General features: G+C 46.9%; 2 protein-coding genes across 3 annotated transcripts; both read left to right on the plus strand.

Annotated features, from left to right (window-relative positions):
* The first annotated feature begins 8,184 nt into the window (after window positions 1–8,184).
* On the plus strand, window positions 8,185–12,717 carry LOC123055267 (putative threonine aspartase). The gene is made up of 11 exons (XM_044479256.1): window positions 8,185–8,443; window positions 8,863–8,913; window positions 9,217–9,337; window positions 9,484–9,568; window positions 9,887–9,968; window positions 10,055–10,184; window positions 11,249–11,415; window positions 11,590–11,753; window positions 11,996–12,116; window positions 12,202–12,303; window positions 12,390–12,717. Exons 1-11 carry the CDS (start codon window positions 8,237–8,239, stop codon window positions 12,480–12,482), a joined length of 1,323 nt encoding a protein of 440 aa, XP_044335191.1. The 5' UTR covers window positions 8,185–8,236; the 3' UTR covers window positions 12,483–12,717.
* A 943-nt stretch (window positions 12,718–13,660) lies between these two features.
* On the plus strand, window positions 13,661–19,197 carry LOC123055268 (SART-1 family protein DOT2). Of its 2 annotated transcripts, none has more exons than XM_044479257.1 (13): window positions 13,661–13,980; window positions 14,592–15,196; window positions 15,334–15,499; window positions 15,586–15,646; window positions 15,794–15,907; window positions 15,986–16,079; window positions 16,152–16,218; window positions 16,299–16,358; window positions 16,482–17,088; window positions 17,192–17,562; window positions 17,817–18,037; window positions 18,589–18,670; window positions 18,825–19,197. In XM_044479257.1, the coding sequence occupies exons 2-13, from the start codon at window positions 14,634–14,636 to the stop codon at window positions 18,903–18,905; spliced, it is 2,487 nt and encodes an 828-aa protein (XP_044335192.1). In that variant the 5' UTR covers window positions 13,661–13,980; window positions 14,592–14,633; the 3' UTR covers window positions 18,906–19,197. The 2 variants fall into 2 exon arrangements, with proteins under 2 accessions (XP_044335192.1, XP_044335194.1); XM_044479259.1 differs by having other exon boundaries at window positions 14,597–15,196.
* Window positions 19,198–20,041: the final 844 nt, after the last annotated feature.

The raw sequence follows: 20,041 nt of genomic DNA on the forward strand, positions 1-20,041 counted from the left end.
CTAACGGTCATATCATTGAAGGGCATTTATGTCTTATCATGACGGGCTGCTCCCTAGGCTATAAATAGCCGCCCCCTACAACCACTAGCTGGTTGGCTGCTCCGAGAGAAACTGACACTTGTCATTTGAGAGTATCCCATCCTCCGAGGACTTTGAGCGAAAATCATCGAGTGAGGAAAAACCCAAACCCAAACACCTACAAACCCAAAGTGATTGAGCATCACTGAAGAGATTGATCCTGCGTGGATCCGACGCTTGTTACCTTTGAAGACTGTGCTTCTTCCAGACGGTTAGGCGTCATGGTCTAGAGCATCCAAGAGGAATTGTGGATCGCCGAGTGACCGAGTTTGTGAAGGTTCGGAAGTCACCTGAAGACTTACCACGAGTGATTGGGCGAGGTCTGTGTGACCTTAGCTCAAGGAGAATACGGTGAGGACTTGTGTCCGGGACTATGTGTCCTCAGGTTTAAATACCTAGCCGCTCCAACCAGATGTACAACTGAGACATTAGTTGGAACTGGTCTACCAAATCATTGTCTTCACCAAGCCTACTGGTTCTATTTCCTCAACTCTTTCATTTCCTCATTACTGTGTTGTGTGCTTGTCATATCTGTGTTTGAAGACTTTGACTGAAGACTTTCTCAATTTCCTCTGTTCAATTTCTTCAGTCTGTTTGTCTTCATCCTGTGTTATCCTGTGTTTATGCTTTCTGTACTCTGTGCTTGTCTTCATTTCATCATGATGACCATGCTTGTGTTCTGCTACGCATACTTTTGAGTACTTATTCTGCTGCAAGTAGTTCTTCACTAAGGAATTTCCTCACTGGCAAATTCCTCAATGAAGAATTCATAAAAATCGCCTATTCACCCCCCCTCTAGTCGATATAACGCACTTTCACACATTTGTCGACAGGCTCTATGAGGATGCCATCGAGGAGTGATGCCATCAAGCAACAGGAAGGATGAAGCGAAAGGCTATTGGAACCACGGATACGACACAAGCTCCAAATCAAGCTTGTTGTTTGAGGTGAATTGATAAAATGAGGAAGATCGGCGTAAGCTTCGCTCATCGTCGAAAAGTTGTGCTCCAGGAATACGGACCAGGTAGCACAGTTAAATTAGCATGATCATGATATAGCCGACCAGGCTAGGAATGATGTGACGGAGTATCACTCCATTTAAGAATTTACAAGAGGTAGTGCAATGACACAATATCCTTGAGATAACGGGGGGCAATACTCGAGGTAGATCAAAATAGAGGTTGGACAGATGAAATGATCTGCAGAAGACAAGTATTTTAACTTGTCCGGGAAATGGAATCAAGGAGAAACTATGGTCGGAACCACGATTATGAATGATCAAACCACCGATACAAGATGAACTTATAACAAGGGGTAATTATTTTTACGAGCAGCTTCCATGATAAGTTCTACATCGGTTCCATGGGCATGAACACAAAGGTTCAAGGTCGACCCCCACTTCTTCAATGCATAACCTTTCATTCACTCCTCGTTTTCGAAGAATTTGTAGTGCGAAAGATTTATCTGGTGAAGCACTAGAAGAGTATGACTCACATCTCCTTCGAGTTCACATGGATTAGGGAAGGCATAGGTTTAACCCGTAGGGGTATCTTAGGAACATATACCACTAACTTCAGGATTAAAATATACCAGCTCGAAAGCAGAGCATGGTTGACAAAAGCAGATGATAGAATTTACCAAAGGCATTATGTGACAGGGCAAAACTCACAAGTTTAATGAATATGAAGGACATTGTCGGATAATAATCCAACCAAGGATATGGCGGTCCATAAAAGATCTGATGTGAGTATCGATACTCGCCCAGAAGAAGAAAGAATGCAAAGGTATCGGGTTATAGATATAACTGGATAACTTCAAAGCTTGAATACAAAGGAATTACGATTTTCAAATCAGAAGATCTGAAGCAGAGGCTCTGATCAAAAGATAATTGAGTTGAATTGATACAGATCGACAATCAATCAAGGTTTGATTTGACAAGAACAAGCTCATGTTTGGAGTAACGTATGAGCCGGAAAGAAAATTTCCAAGGGTTAACTGATGATTGCGAGTATTCGCACACACGCTGAATCCATAGGAACAGAATGACAATCACAAAGAATTTTTAAAGAATATTGCTAGACATATGGAATTAATCCTAATGCAAGCAGGTAAGGAGAATCAAGAGCAATAGGCTACAGAGGATTTTGAAAGATCAGATAGCATTTTCACTTATTTTGGAAAGCATATGAACAACTGGGGACGAACGAAGCCCGGTTAAGTGAATTATTCGCAGTGCGAAAAGAAGCTGCAAAGCAAAAGGCACAAAGGATTCTTGGAACAAGGAAGAGTACTAGGGGTATCTTGTGATAACAAGAGCAACTGGGGATGAAGGTACAAGCGGCAAGGATGTTATTCATGGGGGTTGTCGGTGGTCAGGATCTGCAAGGCAGTTGGCACGGTGTCTCAAGAAACATCGAGGAGTATCTGCAGAATCTTCTGGCGAAGCAAGCAATCATCGATATTGTCGGGGCTCTCCGGGAGGAAGTGGGTACGAGAGCCTAATTGTCAGAGTTAGTAAATTTTTTAACCCGAGTAGAAGAGAGATAAGAGTCCCAGAGTATAGACGAGGAATAAAAGATCCTAATACCACCCAATGACGACGTGGGCCCGTAAGCCACACAACCATGTTAGTAAAAGTTTTTTAGTGACTAGACTCAACTTCGGCCAAGGAGTTGGAAAGGGGGATACCTACAGGCAGTCGGCTCTGATACCAACTTGTAACGCCCTCAATTCAATCGTACATTAATCATACACGCAAATGTGTACGATCAAGATCAAGGACTCACGGGAAGATATCACAACACAACTATAGACACAAATTAAAATAATACAAGCTTTATATTACAAGCCAGGGGCCTCGAGGGCTCGAATACATAAGCTCGAATACACAAGAGTCAGCGGAAGCAACAATATCTGAGTACAGACATGAGTTAGACAAGTTTGCCTTAAGAAGGCTAGCACAAAAGCAACAACGATCGAAAAGGAAGGCCTCCTGCCTGGGAGCCTCCTAACTACTCCTGGTCGTCGGCGATCTCCACGTAGTAGTAGGCATCGACAGTGGCATCTGGCTCCTGGGCTCCGACATCTGGTTGCATCAACCGGAAAGAAGAAGAAAGGGGGAGCAAAGCAACCGTGAGTACTCATCCAAAGTACTCGCAAGCAAGGATCTACACTACATATGCAACATTATCAAAGGAAGGCTGTATAAGTGGACTGGGCTGCAGAAATGCCAGAATAGAGGGGAGAACCTAGTCCTATCGAAAACTAGCATCTTCTGGAAACCACCATCTTGCAGCAATAGAAGGGAGTAGAGTAGCATAAAGTAAAGTAGTAGTAGTATTATCAACCTCGGCCAGAGATCCTTTCTCGACTCCCCGCGAGAAAGCAATCCCAGAGCCATACTATCCATTTCTCATATCCATGTCTCATCTCAAGTATCCAGTTCTAGTTGTATCGATCGGGATACAACTCCAAGTGTCTGTTACCGTAGGACAGGCTAACGATAGATGTTTTCTTCCCTGCAAGGGTGCACCAACTTACCCACCACGCTCGATTAACTCCGGCCGGACACACTTTCCTGGGTCATGCCCGGCCTCAGCCAAACAATACGCCGCAACCCGACCTAGGCTTAATAGAGAGGTCAGCATGCCGGACTAAACCTATGCCCCCAGGGGTCATGGGCCATCTCCCCGGGAACTCCTACACGTTGCGAGGGTGGCCGGAAGCAGACCTAGCCTCCCTTATACAAGAGCAGGCGTTCCAGTCCAATCCGGCGCGCGCCGCTCAGTCGCTGACGTCTATTAAGCTTCGGCTGATGCATACGACGCAGAACGCCCATACTATGCCCACGTGATGGTTAGTGCTATCAGGCCAGAGGCCCCTCAGATCAAATATCCAAATTGTAGTGGATTAGGAACGCGCGGTAACAAGCAGAGACTCACGAAAGATGTGACCCCGTTGCCCCGTCTCCAGGACTTGCGGCAAGGGCTAGGAATGCCCGGCCACGCCTCGTAATTATCTCGCGGGCACCCTCCAGGTCAACCCGTCTCCACATCACTCGCGGGTACCCCTCAGGGTCGACCCGCCCTTCCAAGTAACAGTTGTAAAGTCCAAGTATCTGTGTGTCCAAACATCAAGGCGAAAACCCGAGGAATCACCCCTGGTGAATTCCACTCGATGTAATCATCAAGGTGAACGTAAGAGGAACCACCCCCGAGGTTCACACTTGAGGGGTTGCACGACAGAGTCGTATCGGAAGTGGTTAAGGCGGAATCACCCTCGATGACCACGACCGAATAGCTTCACTACAGGGTTAACATCAGAAGTGCTGCTGAGGTCTCACCCTCGGTACTCGATAGTAACCCAGTAGTGTCGAGCAACTAAGGGAAAAGTGATGTGCGGTGTCGGGGCCTGGTCTTCGATCCCGTTGATCGGGTCTTCGATGATGAAGCAGGGGCAACAAGGACAAGGTGGGGGGTCACTGATGGATCACTAACCAACCTATACTAAGCAGTTTAGGATAAGCAGGTGAGGTACAATGAGCAGGTTACAAAAGCAGGCTATGCATCAGAATAGGAGCAAACAATAATAGTAGCAAAATCTAATGCAAGCATGAGAGAATGGAATGGGCGATATCATGATGATCAAAGGGGGGCTTGCCTGGTTGCTCTGGCAAGAATGAGGGGTCGTCGTCGATGTAGTCGATCACAGGGGCGTCATCGGTCTCGGGGTCTACCGGAGAGAAGAGGGGGAAGGAACAATAAATATAAAAGCAAACATAGCATCACAAAGCATAAGGTGGCAATATGCTGTGCCAGGTGTGACCTAACGTATGGCTACACGATAAAGGTGAAGGGGGAATTCAACCGGGAAGGTATTCCCGGTTCCGGACCTGTGTCAGACAGATGACCATAGGGGGAATGTTCCATGTTCAGATAGTTAGAGGCATCTGACAGGTAAATGGACCGCGTATCCGGATTAGTTGGATTTTTCTGAGCAACTTTCATGTAGAAAACATTTTCATCGGAGTTACGGTTTAATTACTATGAATTTCTAAAGTTTAAAGTATTTTCCGGAATTACTCAAATTAACAGAAATTCATTATGATGTTAGCATTGCGTTGGGATGACGTCAGCAGTCAACAGACTCGCTGACCAGGGTCAAACCCGACCTATGGGTCCAGTGGGACCCACATGTCAGCCTCTGTTAGTCCAACAGTAATTTAAACTAAACTAACAGGCTAATTAGAGGGGTGGGCCCCTGGTGTCAGTGACTAACTAATTACTAATTAATTAACAGATTTTCATTAGCAGATTTACTTATTTTTAAAACATTTAAGCTAGCGGGGCTCGCATGTCAGCGGGTCAGAGTGCCCAGTCAGCAGTTGACCGAAGTCAACAGGTCAGCCGGGCCCCAGGGCCCACGGGTCAGCGACCCAGGGGGTGGGACCCATGGAGCCACATCGGCGTCGGCGCCGGAGAGAGCTCCGGCAACCAAAAACGACGGCGACGCGCTCGGGAGGTGGTCGGGTTTCGCGCACAGGGCGCCGTTTCTAGCGCGGTCGGGCTCGTTCGAACGAGAAGACGATGGCGAGGCGATCTGGGGTGGTGGCAGAGGCTGCGGTGGTTGGGAACGTCGACGGCGAGCGGCGAGGCGGACACCGGACTTCGGTCGTCGTCGGGATCGGGGCTGGGGTGCGTTTGCGGGCAACCCAAGCGGCTAGACGAGGCCTACGCGGTGCGATGAGCGCGATGTTGGCACACATAGGACCCTATGGTCGTCGTGGCTACGCCGGCGACGAGGCCAGGTGGTGTAGGGTGCGGCCTAACGCCGGAGCACGGGCTACGGGTGACTAAAGGGGGGTAGGGAAGGGCACATTCGGCGCAGGAGCTCACCGCGGGAGCGTGGGGTCTATGCAGCGGGCTCGGGGAGAACCGGTGGAGCAGATCGACGGCGAGGTCGCGCGGTGGCCGTACATGAGGAAGAGGAAGAAAGCGACGACAGTGGCGCTCCCGGTCCCGATCCAGTGTAGAGGAAGAAGAGGCGGACCACGACGGAGCTCCCGGACTTGTCGGAGCAGTGAACGGGCGACGGTGGCCGCGGGCTTCACGGTGGCGAGGCCATGGCGGAGAGGAGAAGCAGCAGCCCGTGGGGGAAGGGGATCTGAGTGGGGAGGCGGAGAGGGAGCGCAAGGGGGAGTGGGCGAGTGGGGAGGGAGCCCGAGGCGTCAGGGCTGCTCTTATCCCCTCGTCGGCGACGTGGCAGCGCGGGGCGCCGTGCCGGGTCCGGCGGGAACGAGCGGAGGGGTGCCTCGGTCGGTCGAACATAAGGAAAGGAGGGGATCGACCGCGGGGGGAGGCGTTGGGCCGGCTAGTGGGCTGAGGCCCAAAGGGGGCAGGGGGGTTCTCTCTTCTCTCTTTTTTCTCCTTCTTTGATTTCTATTTTTTTTATATAAACAGAGATGGGTAAGAAAATATTTGGCCTGCTATTTACTTAGGAATAATATGGGAAGTGCCCCTTTTATTCCCTGGTGATCTTAGACAGTGCCACAAATATTTTGGAGACCAGAAGAATTCATTTGGTATTTTTCATAAATAGGATAGCATTTAAAATGCTGAATTGGTGCTGTTATAATTGCTAATGCTCATCTCTGCACAAAAGTGATGTTGTGTTCCTTAACAAATAATTGCTATCGAATTTTTGACAAATGATGAACATTTTTCCAGCAACTTTTGATCAACTTCAAACTTCACTTGAATTTGAATTGACTGGAATTTCAAATGAGATATTGAACAAAGGTGAGTAAGCACTGTTTGGAAAAATGATTAGCTTAATCACAGAGGGTTACTGTTGCATGACACTGGGGGTGTTACATCATGGCACCCCAAACGAAGCGAACTTTAAATCCAAACAAAACTTAAACAAAGCTATGAGTTCGCCAAGTCCACAAACAACTACTAATAGCTCTACTTGTTGTACATAAATCATGAAAACATGGTAGTATAACAGTAGCTAGAGTAAGGAACACTATCATAGGCTCTCTTAATCAAGGAGAAAGAAAAAACTATGCTATTGCATAGTAAGCATACAAGTTGCACAAGAGTCTATCAAAATAGACAAAAGCGTAATTATAAAAAGTAATTCTGGTATTCACAAAATTTAAAAAGAAAATAGAATAAATACTAGACATAGCTGGCTCCATTATGTTAAATTTTTAGGATTTAAAATGATATATTATTATCTCTAGCTCACAAGTATATAGGGCGTGTTTGGTTGCTTTCGCTGCCGGGCCTGGCTTAGAGGGGAAAAACGAGCCAGGCTGAGCAGGGCCTGGGTAAGCAAAAACAGAGTCAAAAACATAGATGACCAGTTGATTGGTTGCCTGCATTGGGGGTCTTGTCATCAAGATGCAATTTTCACCCGGCGTTTGGTTGCATACATGCATATGATTACCAACATTACAACAAAACTTAACATCCATTAGGTTGGGCTTGGCATTTCGTCAAACACTATGAGCGCGCCGGAGCTTCCACTGCCCATCGTGCCACCACCACCTCCCGGCGACCGTGGACGCGCCCGGCTCGCCGCGGTCATGGACGAGCTTGAGCTGGACTACGTTGAGGATCTTGCCGCGCCCGTCACCTCTCGGAGAGCCTCTGCGCCTGCCGCCTCGTCTTCGCTGCCTCCCCCCGCGCTCTCGTCGTCGTCGCCAGCGACAGCAGAAACCGCGTCACGGTCCAGCTCGGGCGTGGCGCCGGCTCCGGTTGTGGCAGCTGAACACGCCTTGGCAGAGGGATTAACTCGAGACATACATCTCCATAGAGCCACCCACGTGCACCTCGAAGCATCGCTCGGGCCTGGCTCTCTGGAAACTGCCGATTCGGCCGTTCCCAACGGGGCAGGCCCAGGGGTGCTTTAAGAACTGTGCTATTTGGACTCAACAGTGTATGCGAGGAACTAAGCAACCGTGGTCCGAAAAGATGCTGCACCGTGCGGGCCTGATTGGGCTCGATGCGGGCAACCAAACATGCCCGTGGAGCATTTCCTGTGCATTATTTTAGTCTTTAATCACGCTTTCACCTTGCATTTAATACCCCGGCGCAAATTGTCAACTCCGCAGGGGTCCGACTCGTAATTTCCGAAACCTCCTCGGCCAGACATGGCCACCGGCGGCGGCGGGGAGGGCGGCTCGCCCGCGGCGGAAGGAGGCGTCGGGGAAGCGGGGGCGGGGTCCGGCCGTGGGCCCGGCCGCAGGCTCTTCGTGGCGGTGCACGTGGGCGCGGGCTTCCACGCTCCGGCCAACGAGCGGGCCTACCGCCGGGCCATCAGGCGCGCCTGCCTCGCCGCCGCCGCCGTCCTCCGCGAGGTCCGGTCCTTCAACCCTAGAGCTCCCCTCCTCCTCCCGTGCTGTAGCGCGTTGGTTTCGCCGTGCTGCCTGTGTCAGCTCGGATTCATCCGTGCTGTCTCGCCGAGCATATGTAGCGTGGGGGATTTTAGGATTTTACCCCTAGATTAGAACAACAATAGAGTCTGCTGGGTATGATTGAACCCACGAGCACCACGCCACCAGATCAACCCTCAGAAGTTACAGTGGCCTCATTAATTTGATGTACTAGATTTTGGAAGGGGCCTGCATTTCCACTTTGATTACTGATGTCTGAAGTATCTCTGCCCACCTCCCATGGTGTGTACCATACTTTGATGTGACAATGGCAAGCTCGAGAAGCGTCCATGAAGCTCTGCTCTTGTGAATGATAATTCCTAATGCTCCTTGTGTATCTGCAGGGCAGCGGCACAAGTCTTGATGCCGTCGCAGCTGCCATTCGAGTGCTGGAGGTATGCACATATCATTCCCTGTGGACAGATGTAGCGTCTATCTATATAGTTTGTTTCATTAACACCTGCGGCAGTTATGGATTGTATGAGTAAGCAATCGTCTGGTGTATGTTTAGCTGATTTTGTCCCAATTTGTTAATGTCAAAATGGGAAAGTAGAAGCATTAGTTGTATAATCAAGGTTTACGACCCTCCTAGATTTAAGCAAAGTCTCTGGTGTTTTAGTTCAGGTACATGACAGTCTTATTACTTGCTTGTTTTAAAAGGTGAATGTATTTTTTGATTCTCATCTGTGCCTGACTAGGATGACCCCATCACAAACGCTGGCCGAGGTTCAAGTTTGACCGAGAGTGGTCAGGTTGAATGCGATGCGAGTATCATGGATGGAACTACAGGTTCTTACGGAGCTGTCGGAGCTGTGCAAGGTAATTGTGGCAAATTTACTAAAATTTGATCCTACAAAGCATAGAAGCTCAAATGAGAGTACATCAGAGGATTTACTGCTGATATGTATATTTACACTCAGAGAACCTTAAAGCTCTGACCATACTTTCTGTTTCTTGTAGATCAGGTGTAAAGAACCCCATCCAAGTTGCATTGCACTTGGCAAAGGAACAAATGTCAGGTCCTTCACTGCTTGGTCGGATACCCCCCATGTATGTAATCACAAAATTCAAGCTTCTTCTCCATGTTTTCGTTACCATAACCTTTTCTTTTTCAGTAGTTTCCTGTCCTTCTGTCATTTTCTGTTACATGACCGATTCCACTGTGTTATCTTCTAATTTGGAATTAATCCTGGCTCATGCTGAAATAAGTAATGCAAATGATATATTCATTGAACATATTAGACATGCATTGAGGAATTCAACCATTGCATGATGGATGCTTTTCAGTAATCCATGGATGGCAATCTGTCATGCACCTATCCATCTTACCAGCAATCCTGAGTTGTTGAGTTATTCTACCTTTCTTAGGTTTTTGGTCGGTGAGGGAGCATGCCAATGGGCAAAATGTAAAGGAATCGACATAATCGAAGCCACGTCGGAGGATAATAATGTAAACCATCTTCTGTAGAATTCTTTCATCCAATTCTTCAATCCTAATCGCTGGTAATTTACTATCTCTCTCTCATTCTCACACAGTGGTTAGTGACTGAGAATGCAAAAGCACAGTGGGTAAAATACAGTGCGTTGCTTGCTAGTGCCAAGGAATTGGTTAATCGCTCCACTGCTTCTGCTTCAGAATCTAGTTCAATACAGTTGGACCCATCAGGTTCCTTCCTCTGCTTGTTCATTTCTCACATGTGCTTTAATTCTAACCAAAGATTGTGGCATCCATATGCAATGTTCCTTTGGTTGGTTTATCTTCTGAAACTTGACTGCACTTGTACGATTAGCATTGGTCTTTACATAGGAATATTAAAGTTATAATAGAAAGTTTACCATGAGCTTAAGGATTACGTATTATTTTAAGCTTTCAATAAGAAGCTGGGTTCAGGCCTATTTTTGAAAGAAAAAAAGTTTACTATTAGCTGTTGCACAATGCTTTGCACCTGTGGACAGAAGATGTAGTTGCAATTGTACAATGTCATCTATTTTTATCTGATGATATCGACGCCACTTAGTTATATCCAGTGATATATGATGCTTAGTTTTATATGTCTGACATTCATATCAGCCTATATATATGTGCCAATGTGACAGCCTCTTATGATAGAGCTTGATGTTATTTTAGGAGGTATTTCTTCCATTCAGTATCCTGGATGCCATTCTGCCTCATGCAGTACCCAATATGCTCTTTTAACAATATGATTTTGAGCACAAAAATAGAAGATCGACCTGTAGCCCAAACCATGCTTCAGTTTATTCTTGTATTGATTTTATATACTGCTGATAGTTTTGCATGCTACATAGGTAATTTGCAAAATGAAAAGAAGGGAAACAAAATCTATTCCACAAACAGCACAACGACCAACATATCATCAAAACAAACGATGTTGCACAATGTAGGGCAATAATAATGATTCGACCAAGCCTTGTTGTGCTTATATTAGATATTCAGATCATTGATATTGTGCTTAAACTTCATGCATTTTGGCTTAATATCTTCTGCTGCATGTTATCTTCGATTCATCTGTTTTGTTATTTTTGGCCTCCATAAATGGTCATGTAGCTGCTACTATGTATTTATTGATCTCTTTCCAGAGAATAAATTTCAATTTTCAACACCCAAATATTTGGTTTGTGATTGTTGTGTGCACTGGTGATTCAACTCTGCTTTTGGCATACAGTATCTGTATTCCACCAGTCCTCCTCACCTGTCCCACTTTATTTTAGGAGCTCAAGCTGATAATTTGAACAATGCAAAAAAGATCAAGAAAGAATTCAGTAGATCAATCATGCAAGATGATCAAGATTGTGTAATGGATACTGTTGGTGCTGTATGTGTTGATGAGTATGGAAATGTAGCATCTGGCGCGTCTAGTGGTGGCATTGCACTAAAGGTCATTTGGTCATTTTATTCATCAGTCACTTTGAACAGTTGAGCTCTAGCAGTGCACTTGGAATTGTCGTTCTTCATATAAGCCCTTTGTTTGTTTCAAAGAAAATATCTGTTTGGGGCAAATTAAGCAAGATTTTTCTGCCTATAGACGTTGATAAGCATGATGTTCTTTCAGGTAGATGGCCGGGTTGGATTAGCTGCTATGTACGGCTCTGGGTGCTGGGCTTCATCCAAAGGACCATTTGGCACACCATTCGTAATTGGATGTTGTGCAACCGGAGCTGGCGAACACTTAATTAGAGGATTTGCTTCCCGTGAATGTTGTATCTCAGCATCACTGTAGGTTTTTTCTTCAGTCAGCTCTTTCCATATATCATTTGCATTCTACAATGGTCACCATGTTATTTGGATCGAAAAATCATTTATTTGTCTTTTGTGTTTAAAACTATCATCTCGCACCAAGGACCTTTTGCTAACCTCAATGGACTGACAAACATGAAAAAAATGTTTCTTTTGCATCACATTTCTCTTATTTTAAAAAAACCATCATTACGTTTGCAACTCAATATGTATCTTTTCAGGTCACAGTCTGGCCCTGCTTCCTCCTGCACCAAAGTTTTGCGCTCGGTGGTGCAGAGCAGCAGCGAGATGTCTCACGACACCGGCGCTGGGCTCTTGCTAGTTCAGTCTGACCTTACAAAGGTTATCATCTGCAAAACCATCTCCTTTGCTTCGACTTTGGATGAGCGCCCCCTCCATTCGTGGTCTAACAATGCATGTTCCGCAGAGAGGTGAATCGCCTCTACTCGAAGCCGTTGAGCTCGTTGCTGCCTACTCATCCCCATCGTTCGGCATCGGGTATTTAGGGAGCAATATGAACAGTCCAAAGGTAGGTAGTATGCTGTAGTCTCCGCTAAAAACCCATCTCACCTGATTGTTTGGATCAGTCTTCTCACGCTGGATAATGTTTTGTAGGTTTCTATGCTTAGGGATTCAAGAGCACCATCGGGCTCCGTCCAGCATTTCGCTGCCCGTGTGAATTTCGGCGCACCATCGAGCGAAGGATGACAATCAGCTGCCCGTGTGGTTCCCTTTTTTTTTTCCTGGGAAACTTTTCTGTTATGTTGAGGGGTGAACAGATTCTGTGTGTGCCATAGATAACTTGTTAATGGGTGATCAATATGATATCCCCCATCCATTCTGCCCCATTGCTGACAAAGGATGCCCTGAGCGACACATCGGGAAATAACCTCCAAACTTTGAATATACGTCGAACTCGTAATTGAAGATGTTTGTTTGAACACTCGCGGCGATCGGTTTATTCAGTGTTGATTGTTGCATCGATTATTCAAAAAACGCTGCACGAAGAATCTTACATAACTTGTTCTAAGTTTGACCAAATTTGTAGAAAGGAAATTTATATCCACACTACCAAATCAATACTACTCCCTCCGTCTAGGTGTGTAAGTCAGCTTAGGTTGCGCACCGTGACCAAGGTGGAGAGGAAAACGAGAGAAATTAATGTTATTTTGCTAATTAATAACATTGCATGCAATGAACTAATCAATGCATGTCGTGTTTGGTAGTCTCAAGTCATTTAAAGCATGCATGGCCCACATCTCTTATTGGTTGATATGTCACGAAACAAGAAACAAGATGAGAGTTAATGTACCGCGCCTAAGTGTTTTGGTATTATTTGGTTTTCGTAAGATAACTTACACACCTAAACGAAGGGAGTAGTAGATAATACTTCCTACGCCTGTAATTACTCGTCGCAGAAATGGATGCAACAAGTAATTTTGGGCGGATGGAGTATTTGGTTTTGTATATGTTGATAATTTTTCTATATGAACTAGATCAAGGCAAGCAATTTAATAAGCCTTGTGAACTTGGTCAAACCTGAACTAGTTTGACTTCGGGACATGATTTGACAGTTGGTCAAACCTGAAATTCTTGACAGTTGAGGGGGTATGTTTTTTTAGAATGCTAAGTACTTATTATGTCTTTTTTAATACGGTTTGTCTGAAAAAAAAGGCATTCTCCTTTTTCTTTTGAGGATTAAAACAGGCATTCTCCTGGCTCAATCTTTTTCTTTTTTGAGAATCAGTTCTCCGGGCTCAATCAAATCGGAGGCAAACGTGTTGCGCGGCCCATCTCGCGCTGGACCACGAGCCCGCCTGGCCCGACATGACCAGTTCACCAGCGACCGCCATCAGGCCCAAAGAAAGCTCTCTCTGCTCTGGGTTACGCCGCTGCTCGCGTGGGTTCGGATTTGGCGGCCGGTGTCTCGTCTCGCTCTCGCGCATCGGCCTCCTCCCGCCGGAGCCCGCCCGCCGCCTCGAAGCGCAGGACCGTGATCTGCCGCCGCCTCCGCCGGCCCCGCCGCTCGGCTCCGGACGCGACCCCTTTCGCTGGGCCAGGAGGAAGCCCTACCTCGTCCACGGAGCTGGTGGGCGGCGCGCTCGCTCCCAGCGCGACCCGTCGGCCCCTACCCCGCCGCGCGCCCCTCGGGCTCGGGCGCCGCCCTCCCCGCGGGAGCCCCAGCGGCCAGCGCCGCCGCCACGAGGTATGGCCTGTGTGCTCTTCTCCCCCCTTGCGGGATTCGTGCGGCCCATTAAACCCTAGGTCTTGCTACGGAGGTTGGGAGGGATGGGGCGTTGCCTTGCTTGTGACCTGCGATTAGTTGTGCACCTGACTGTGAGATGTGGACTAGTTGGCTTGTGGGCTTGATGCGGCGGTCTCTCTGAGAGGAATCCATGCCTGAGAATGTAATTGATGTGTGAATAATTGGTACTCCCTCCGTCCCATAATGTAAGAGTAGTTGTGTTGTCCATGGGCTGCATAATCTTGTTGTTGTCGGGTCAATCGGTCCAGTTTTTTGTCAGGTAGAGAGATACCTTTCATTGCAGGTTTGAGTCTAGTGATACAAGTGCATTTGTTTGGAGGACAGAAGAGGACAGAGATGGGCATTTATGTTTCCTCAAATTCTTAAATGGGTTATTTATTGTTATGAACAGAACCTGTTTAATTAGAGGGGTGGGGCAATGCGACACATCAGGGAAAACTTAAAACATCCTTTGCAATCAACTGAAGTGCATGAGATACAATGCCACCGAATTTGAGGCAAACATTCCATTTCCCCACTGTTTAATATGATCTCTAACTGATATTTTCCAGGGCAGGAGGCTGCTGCTTGTTGGTTAATCTTGGACTGTGGTAATGGGGGAGGCTGACGATGCTAGGGATGCGGTGGTGGAAGAGATGGATGTCGATGGTGGCGACAGGCACCGTGGCAAGGACAAGGACAGGCGGGATAGGCACAGGAGGGAGGAGAAGGATCACCATGGCAGTGGGAGGAGGGACAAGGAGAAGGAGAAAGATAAGGATGAGAGGAGGAGGGACAAGGATGATACCAAGCATAGGGACAGGGATAGGGAGAGGGAAAGAGACAGGGACAGAGATAGGGATAGCAGCAAGCACAGGGATAGGGATTCAGAGCGTGACCGTGGCCGTGACCGTGATCGTGGGAAGGATCGGGAAAGGGATACAGAGAGGGAGCGGGAAAGGGAAAAGGAACGGAGGGATAGGGACAAGGACAGGAGCCGTAACAGAGACAAGAACAAGGACAAGGAGGATAGGGAACGGGAGAAGTCGAGGGGAAAGGACCGTGGAGAAGACGCAGATTTGCCTAAGGGTGATGAGGGAGACCAGAAGAAGGGAGGTGACCTCCCAGGAGAGCCTGACCAGGCCTCCACATCTGCCCTCCGGGACCGCATTGCGAGGTATGCCCTTGAGTAATTGTTTCTTTTCGATTCACACTAGCCTTTTCTTCAGTCAATGAATTTGCACACTGTTAAATCTCTTAATTTGTTGAACAATTAAGAATACAAATAATTTCTAATTAGGCTATCTGCTTTAGGGCCAAGGAAGAAAGGTTGAAGGATAAAAAGGAAGGGGGAATTCTGGATGATAAAGATGATGCTTCAGAGATACTATCCTGGGTAGGCAAGAGTCGCAAACTTGACGAGAAAAGACAAGCTGAAAAGGAGAAGGCGTTACGTCTTGCACGAGTATTTGAGGAACAGGTGAGATTTAGTGATTTGTTTTGGATATGTTGTCCAGCATGACACCATTTTATTTACTAATAACTTTCATGGTTTAAAACTTTCAGGATGATATGTTAGCAGAAAATAGTGATGACGACTATGATGATGCTGATAAACTTGGTGGAGGTAATCACCCACAAATCCTGAATTAGCAAAGTTTATTTTGTCAACCACTAATATTTATTGCTGTAATGAGTTATTTTAGTCATAGTTTTCTGTCAATGGAAGTCAGGCTAACATGTTTCTTGTTTTCCCCCATTGTTTTGAAAAAAGACCACTTATCTGGAGTGAAGGTTCTTCATGGGCTTGACAAAGTCATAGAAGGTGGAGCAGTTGTCATGACTCTCAAAGATCAGAGTATTCTGGCTGATGGGGATATCAATGAAGGTAATGTGTTGTTGTTTTACTTATTATTACTTGTTCCCCCTAACCTTTTCTGACTTGCGCAAAAATTAAAATTTATAGAAGCTGATATGCTTGAGAACATCGAGATTGGTGAGCAGAAGCAAAGAAACGAAGCTTACAAGGCTGCGCTGAAGAAAGGAACATATGATGACAAGTAAGTTCACTAGTTGTGTTTCTTAGATTAATTTTCCCATCATAATCCTTGTTTTCTTGAACATGTTGGTAGGTTCAATGATGACCCAATGTCAAAGAAACCTATGCTCTCACATTATGATGACCCGATGGAAGATGAGGTAAACATGCTGTACTGCTTCAATTGGTAGATACTCTCCTATTGATATTTCTTTAATCATTTTGGCCTTTCACTTGACAGGGAGTGACACTTGATGAAGGTGGACGCTTCACCGGTGAAGCAGAGAAGAAGTTGGAAGAGGTAATTTATATTTGCCATAGAAATCATGAAATGCCATTGGTACTGTAGTTTTCTGGGACAACCTGAAAATGCCAATGCCGGAACTTTGCATAGATTTACTAATTTACATTTCCCTGTTGACAGCTCCGCAAAAGGATTGAAGGTGGTTCTGTTCTGAAAAAGACAGAAGACCTTACTTCCGCAGCAAAGATGGCATCAGATTACTACACTGCTGATGAAATGCTGCAGTTTAAGAAACCAAAGAAAAAGAAATCCCATAGGAAGAAAGAAAAGCTAGATCTGGATGCACTTGAAGCAGAAGCGATTGCTTCTGGACTGGGAGCAGCTGATCTTGGGTCCAGGAATAATGGTAAGCGACAGTCTGCTAGGGAGGTAGAGCAAAAGGCTGATGCTGAAAAGAGAAGCAATGCGTACCAAGTAGCCATTTCAAAGGCTGAAGAGGCATCAAAAGCGTTGCGTCAGGAGAAAATGCCCGGTAAACCGGCTGATGAGGAAGAACTTGTTTTTGGTGACGATTATGAAGATCTGCAAAAATCTCTGGAGCAAGCAAGGAAGCTATCTCTAAGGAAGCAGGAAGAGGCTGCAGGTTCTGGTCCTCTGTCTGTAGCAGAAATGGCTGCTGCAAACAAGGGCCAAGGAGATGCAGATGCTGCAGAGGGAGATGCACAACAGAATAAGGTTGTTATCACTGAGATGGAAGAGTTTGTGTGGGGCCTGCAATTGAATGAAGGTAACCTCCTTGAAGTATTTTGTGATGAATTTGTAACAACTGTACAGAGCTGACTAGTGAATCAATTGTATTGATATTGAATGCTGCTATTATCTTGTTGCAGAAACACGCAAGCCAGAAGCAGAAGATGTGTTTATGGATGAAGACGATGATGATATGCCTTCAGGTATTACAGCAAAAGATGACACAAGCAGATTGGGAGTGATCAAAGAGGAAGCTGTCATTGAAGACCCAAAAAAGGATGTAGAGGAGCAAGAAGTCACGCCGGATGAGGTTGTGCATGAAGCTGCAGTTGGCAAGGGTTTGGGTGGAGCTTTGAAGTTTCTAAAGGAGCGAGGGACCCTCAATGAGGGCACCAATTGGGGAGGCAGAACCACGGACAAGAAGAAAAGCAAGCTTGTTGGTATTGAGGAAGAGGCTCAGGACGGAAAAAAAGAAATCCGCATAGAAAGAATGGATGAATTCGGTCGAGTGGTAAGTAATCATCTGCACGCTGTCCTACCCACCCTCACACTGGGTCTCCTTTCTATGAAATCTTATAGTACTGAGGTGCATCTTGGCGTGGTAGTATGATGCAACATTGGTTATCGTTTTTTATCATTGCATACCACTTGATATACGCATTTTTGACTCCATCATTTTCCATGTGTATTTGTTTAGCCTTTGAAAGAACATGTGCCACAAAACAATGATATGCTATTTACCATAACTTTGTGTTTTTCCTCCAGATGACACCCAAGGAGGCATTTAGGGATCTTTCGCACAAATTCCATGGCAAGGGACCAGGTAAAATGAAGCTGGAAAAACGGCAGAAGAAGTACCAGGATGATATGAAGGCTAAGCAAATGAAATCTTCTGACACGCCTTTGATGTCCGCGGAAAAGATGAGAGACGCTCAAGCTCGTGGCCAAACACCATACCTTGTTTTAAGTGGCAATGCAAAATCAGGGTATGTTCATGACTTACTTCTGATTCGCATAGTCCATGTTTGTTGGTCCTGTTGATGCTACTATGCTTTCTTAGTCTTGACAAAACTTTCTTTGGTTTGGTTCACTTAAATCATGACTCATGAGTACAGGTGATTAATGTATATTACAGTAATGAATATATTGTTGCTGGCTGTTAATCTAGGATACCTACTCTCTAGTGAAAACTCACTTTGGGGTGCTACGCGACTTCCTGATCCAGACCTTTGGATGAGGTTTGGGTGATTTGGATTTAGAGATTATAAGGGCTCAAGGGCCACACTGATGATTTTTGTTTTGAGACTCTGATTGAGATGTGAATAACTGAATATGTTAAGGATTCCCAAACGACTCTAATGTCAACTACATATCAATCATCTCATCAAATGCCTCATCTGAATATTGCATGTTATCTGAAATGTGCCGGTCCTGCTTGAATGGAAGTGGCTAACTAACCTGCAATGTCCTTCTAGTTTTCTGTCTTCCTGTTTCTTTCTTGCTGAGGTGGTTGATCAAGTTCTTGTTTGTGATGTAGCCCGACAGGCGACGCTAGTGGCTTTGCCAGCGTGGAGAAGGCACATCCCGGGAGTCTGACGCCCATGCTCGGCGACAAAAAGGTAGGCTGACATATAATATCCCCGCTCCTGTTCTCTACTCCTTCTGATCCAAAATAAGCGTCAGTAGCGTTCGTTCAAATTTGAACTAAAAACACTTCCTTTGGATCACAGCGAGCCGCATTTACTGAATCGGGTATATAATGTTCTTCATCAGGTGGAGCACTTTCTGGGCATCAAACGAAGCGCCCAGTTCGGAGGCATGCCGCCGCTGCCACCAAAGAAGCCTAAGAACTGAGGTTGCAGCAGAGTGGAGTGAACAGGAACCAGCGGCGGTTCTCTAGCGAATCTGCAATCTTGGAGCAGATTATGAGTCACCGACATGGGCGGAAGGGGCCAAACGCCTGCCACATGCAGGAGGACCCGTCCTCAGATGCGATAAGAAACTGTAAATTTGCACCCTAAACCGATTGTTTTGATGGTGACAATCTTGACACACACACACAGAGATGGTGTAACTGTAACGCAACGATGTTTCTATCCGTGCACGCTCTACAAGTTGCATATAGAAGCATGCTTGCTAACCTTTATGTGGAAAATGATGCAGGTTGTAGCTACGCACTCCAGTTAGGATTTATTTTCCATGACAGACGTTACAATGGCATGTATCATTTTTTGATACAGGGGGTGGCGGATGGCACACGACACGCGGTTCCCGTGCGACGCTCGCACCTCGTGCGATGCACGCCTCTGCGATTACGTACCGGATTTCTGCACGGTGCTGCTGGAGCCCCGGCCCGGCACAGTTCGCCGGCGCGAGCAGCGGGTGGAGCTCCTCGACGCCGAGGGGGTGGTGGTGGATGCGTGTAGCTGGTGTGGCGACGCGGAGTTGTGGGTGGGCCCGAGGGTGGCGTTTCCGTGCCACGTCGCAAGACTTGCGGCGGCTGACCGGTGGGGCGACCTTGGGGCGGTTATCGAGGTGAGTAATGGCGAGTCGGGGGAGGGGAGAGAGGTTATTAGGCCGTCGCCTCGTCTCTCTACCGCTCCCCCCCCCCCCCCTCACAACTCTCATCCACGAAAACCACCGCGCTTCGCCGCTTCGAGAGTTAGGGTTCCATGACGACGGCGAGCAACAGATGTGGGCGCTGTCCGCCGGCGACGAGGTGCTGATGGGGAGATTGAAGGAGATAGATCGGTGGTTTCCAACGGCGAAGGCCCTCAACGACGCGTCTGGGATGGTGAGGGACAAGTTGCGGGGCGAGGAGATCCTCAGGTGCTTCCCCAACTACGACCGCTAGCCGGCGATGGGGGTGATCCTCTGGGCGATGCTCGAAGCAGAATCGCTGATTCCGGAGCAGAGGGAGAAGTGGAAGGTGTTCCGCTCCCTTCGCTTCCGCCAGATCCAGCCGCGGGCACCGCCACCGGCGCCGCAGG

Source organism: Triticum aestivum, chromosome 2D (genome assembly GCF_018294505.1).
Source record: "Triticum aestivum cultivar Chinese Spring chromosome 2D, IWGSC CS RefSeq v2.1, whole genome shotgun sequence".
Taxonomy (NCBI): domain Eukaryota; kingdom Viridiplantae; phylum Streptophyta; class Magnoliopsida; order Poales; family Poaceae; genus Triticum; species Triticum aestivum.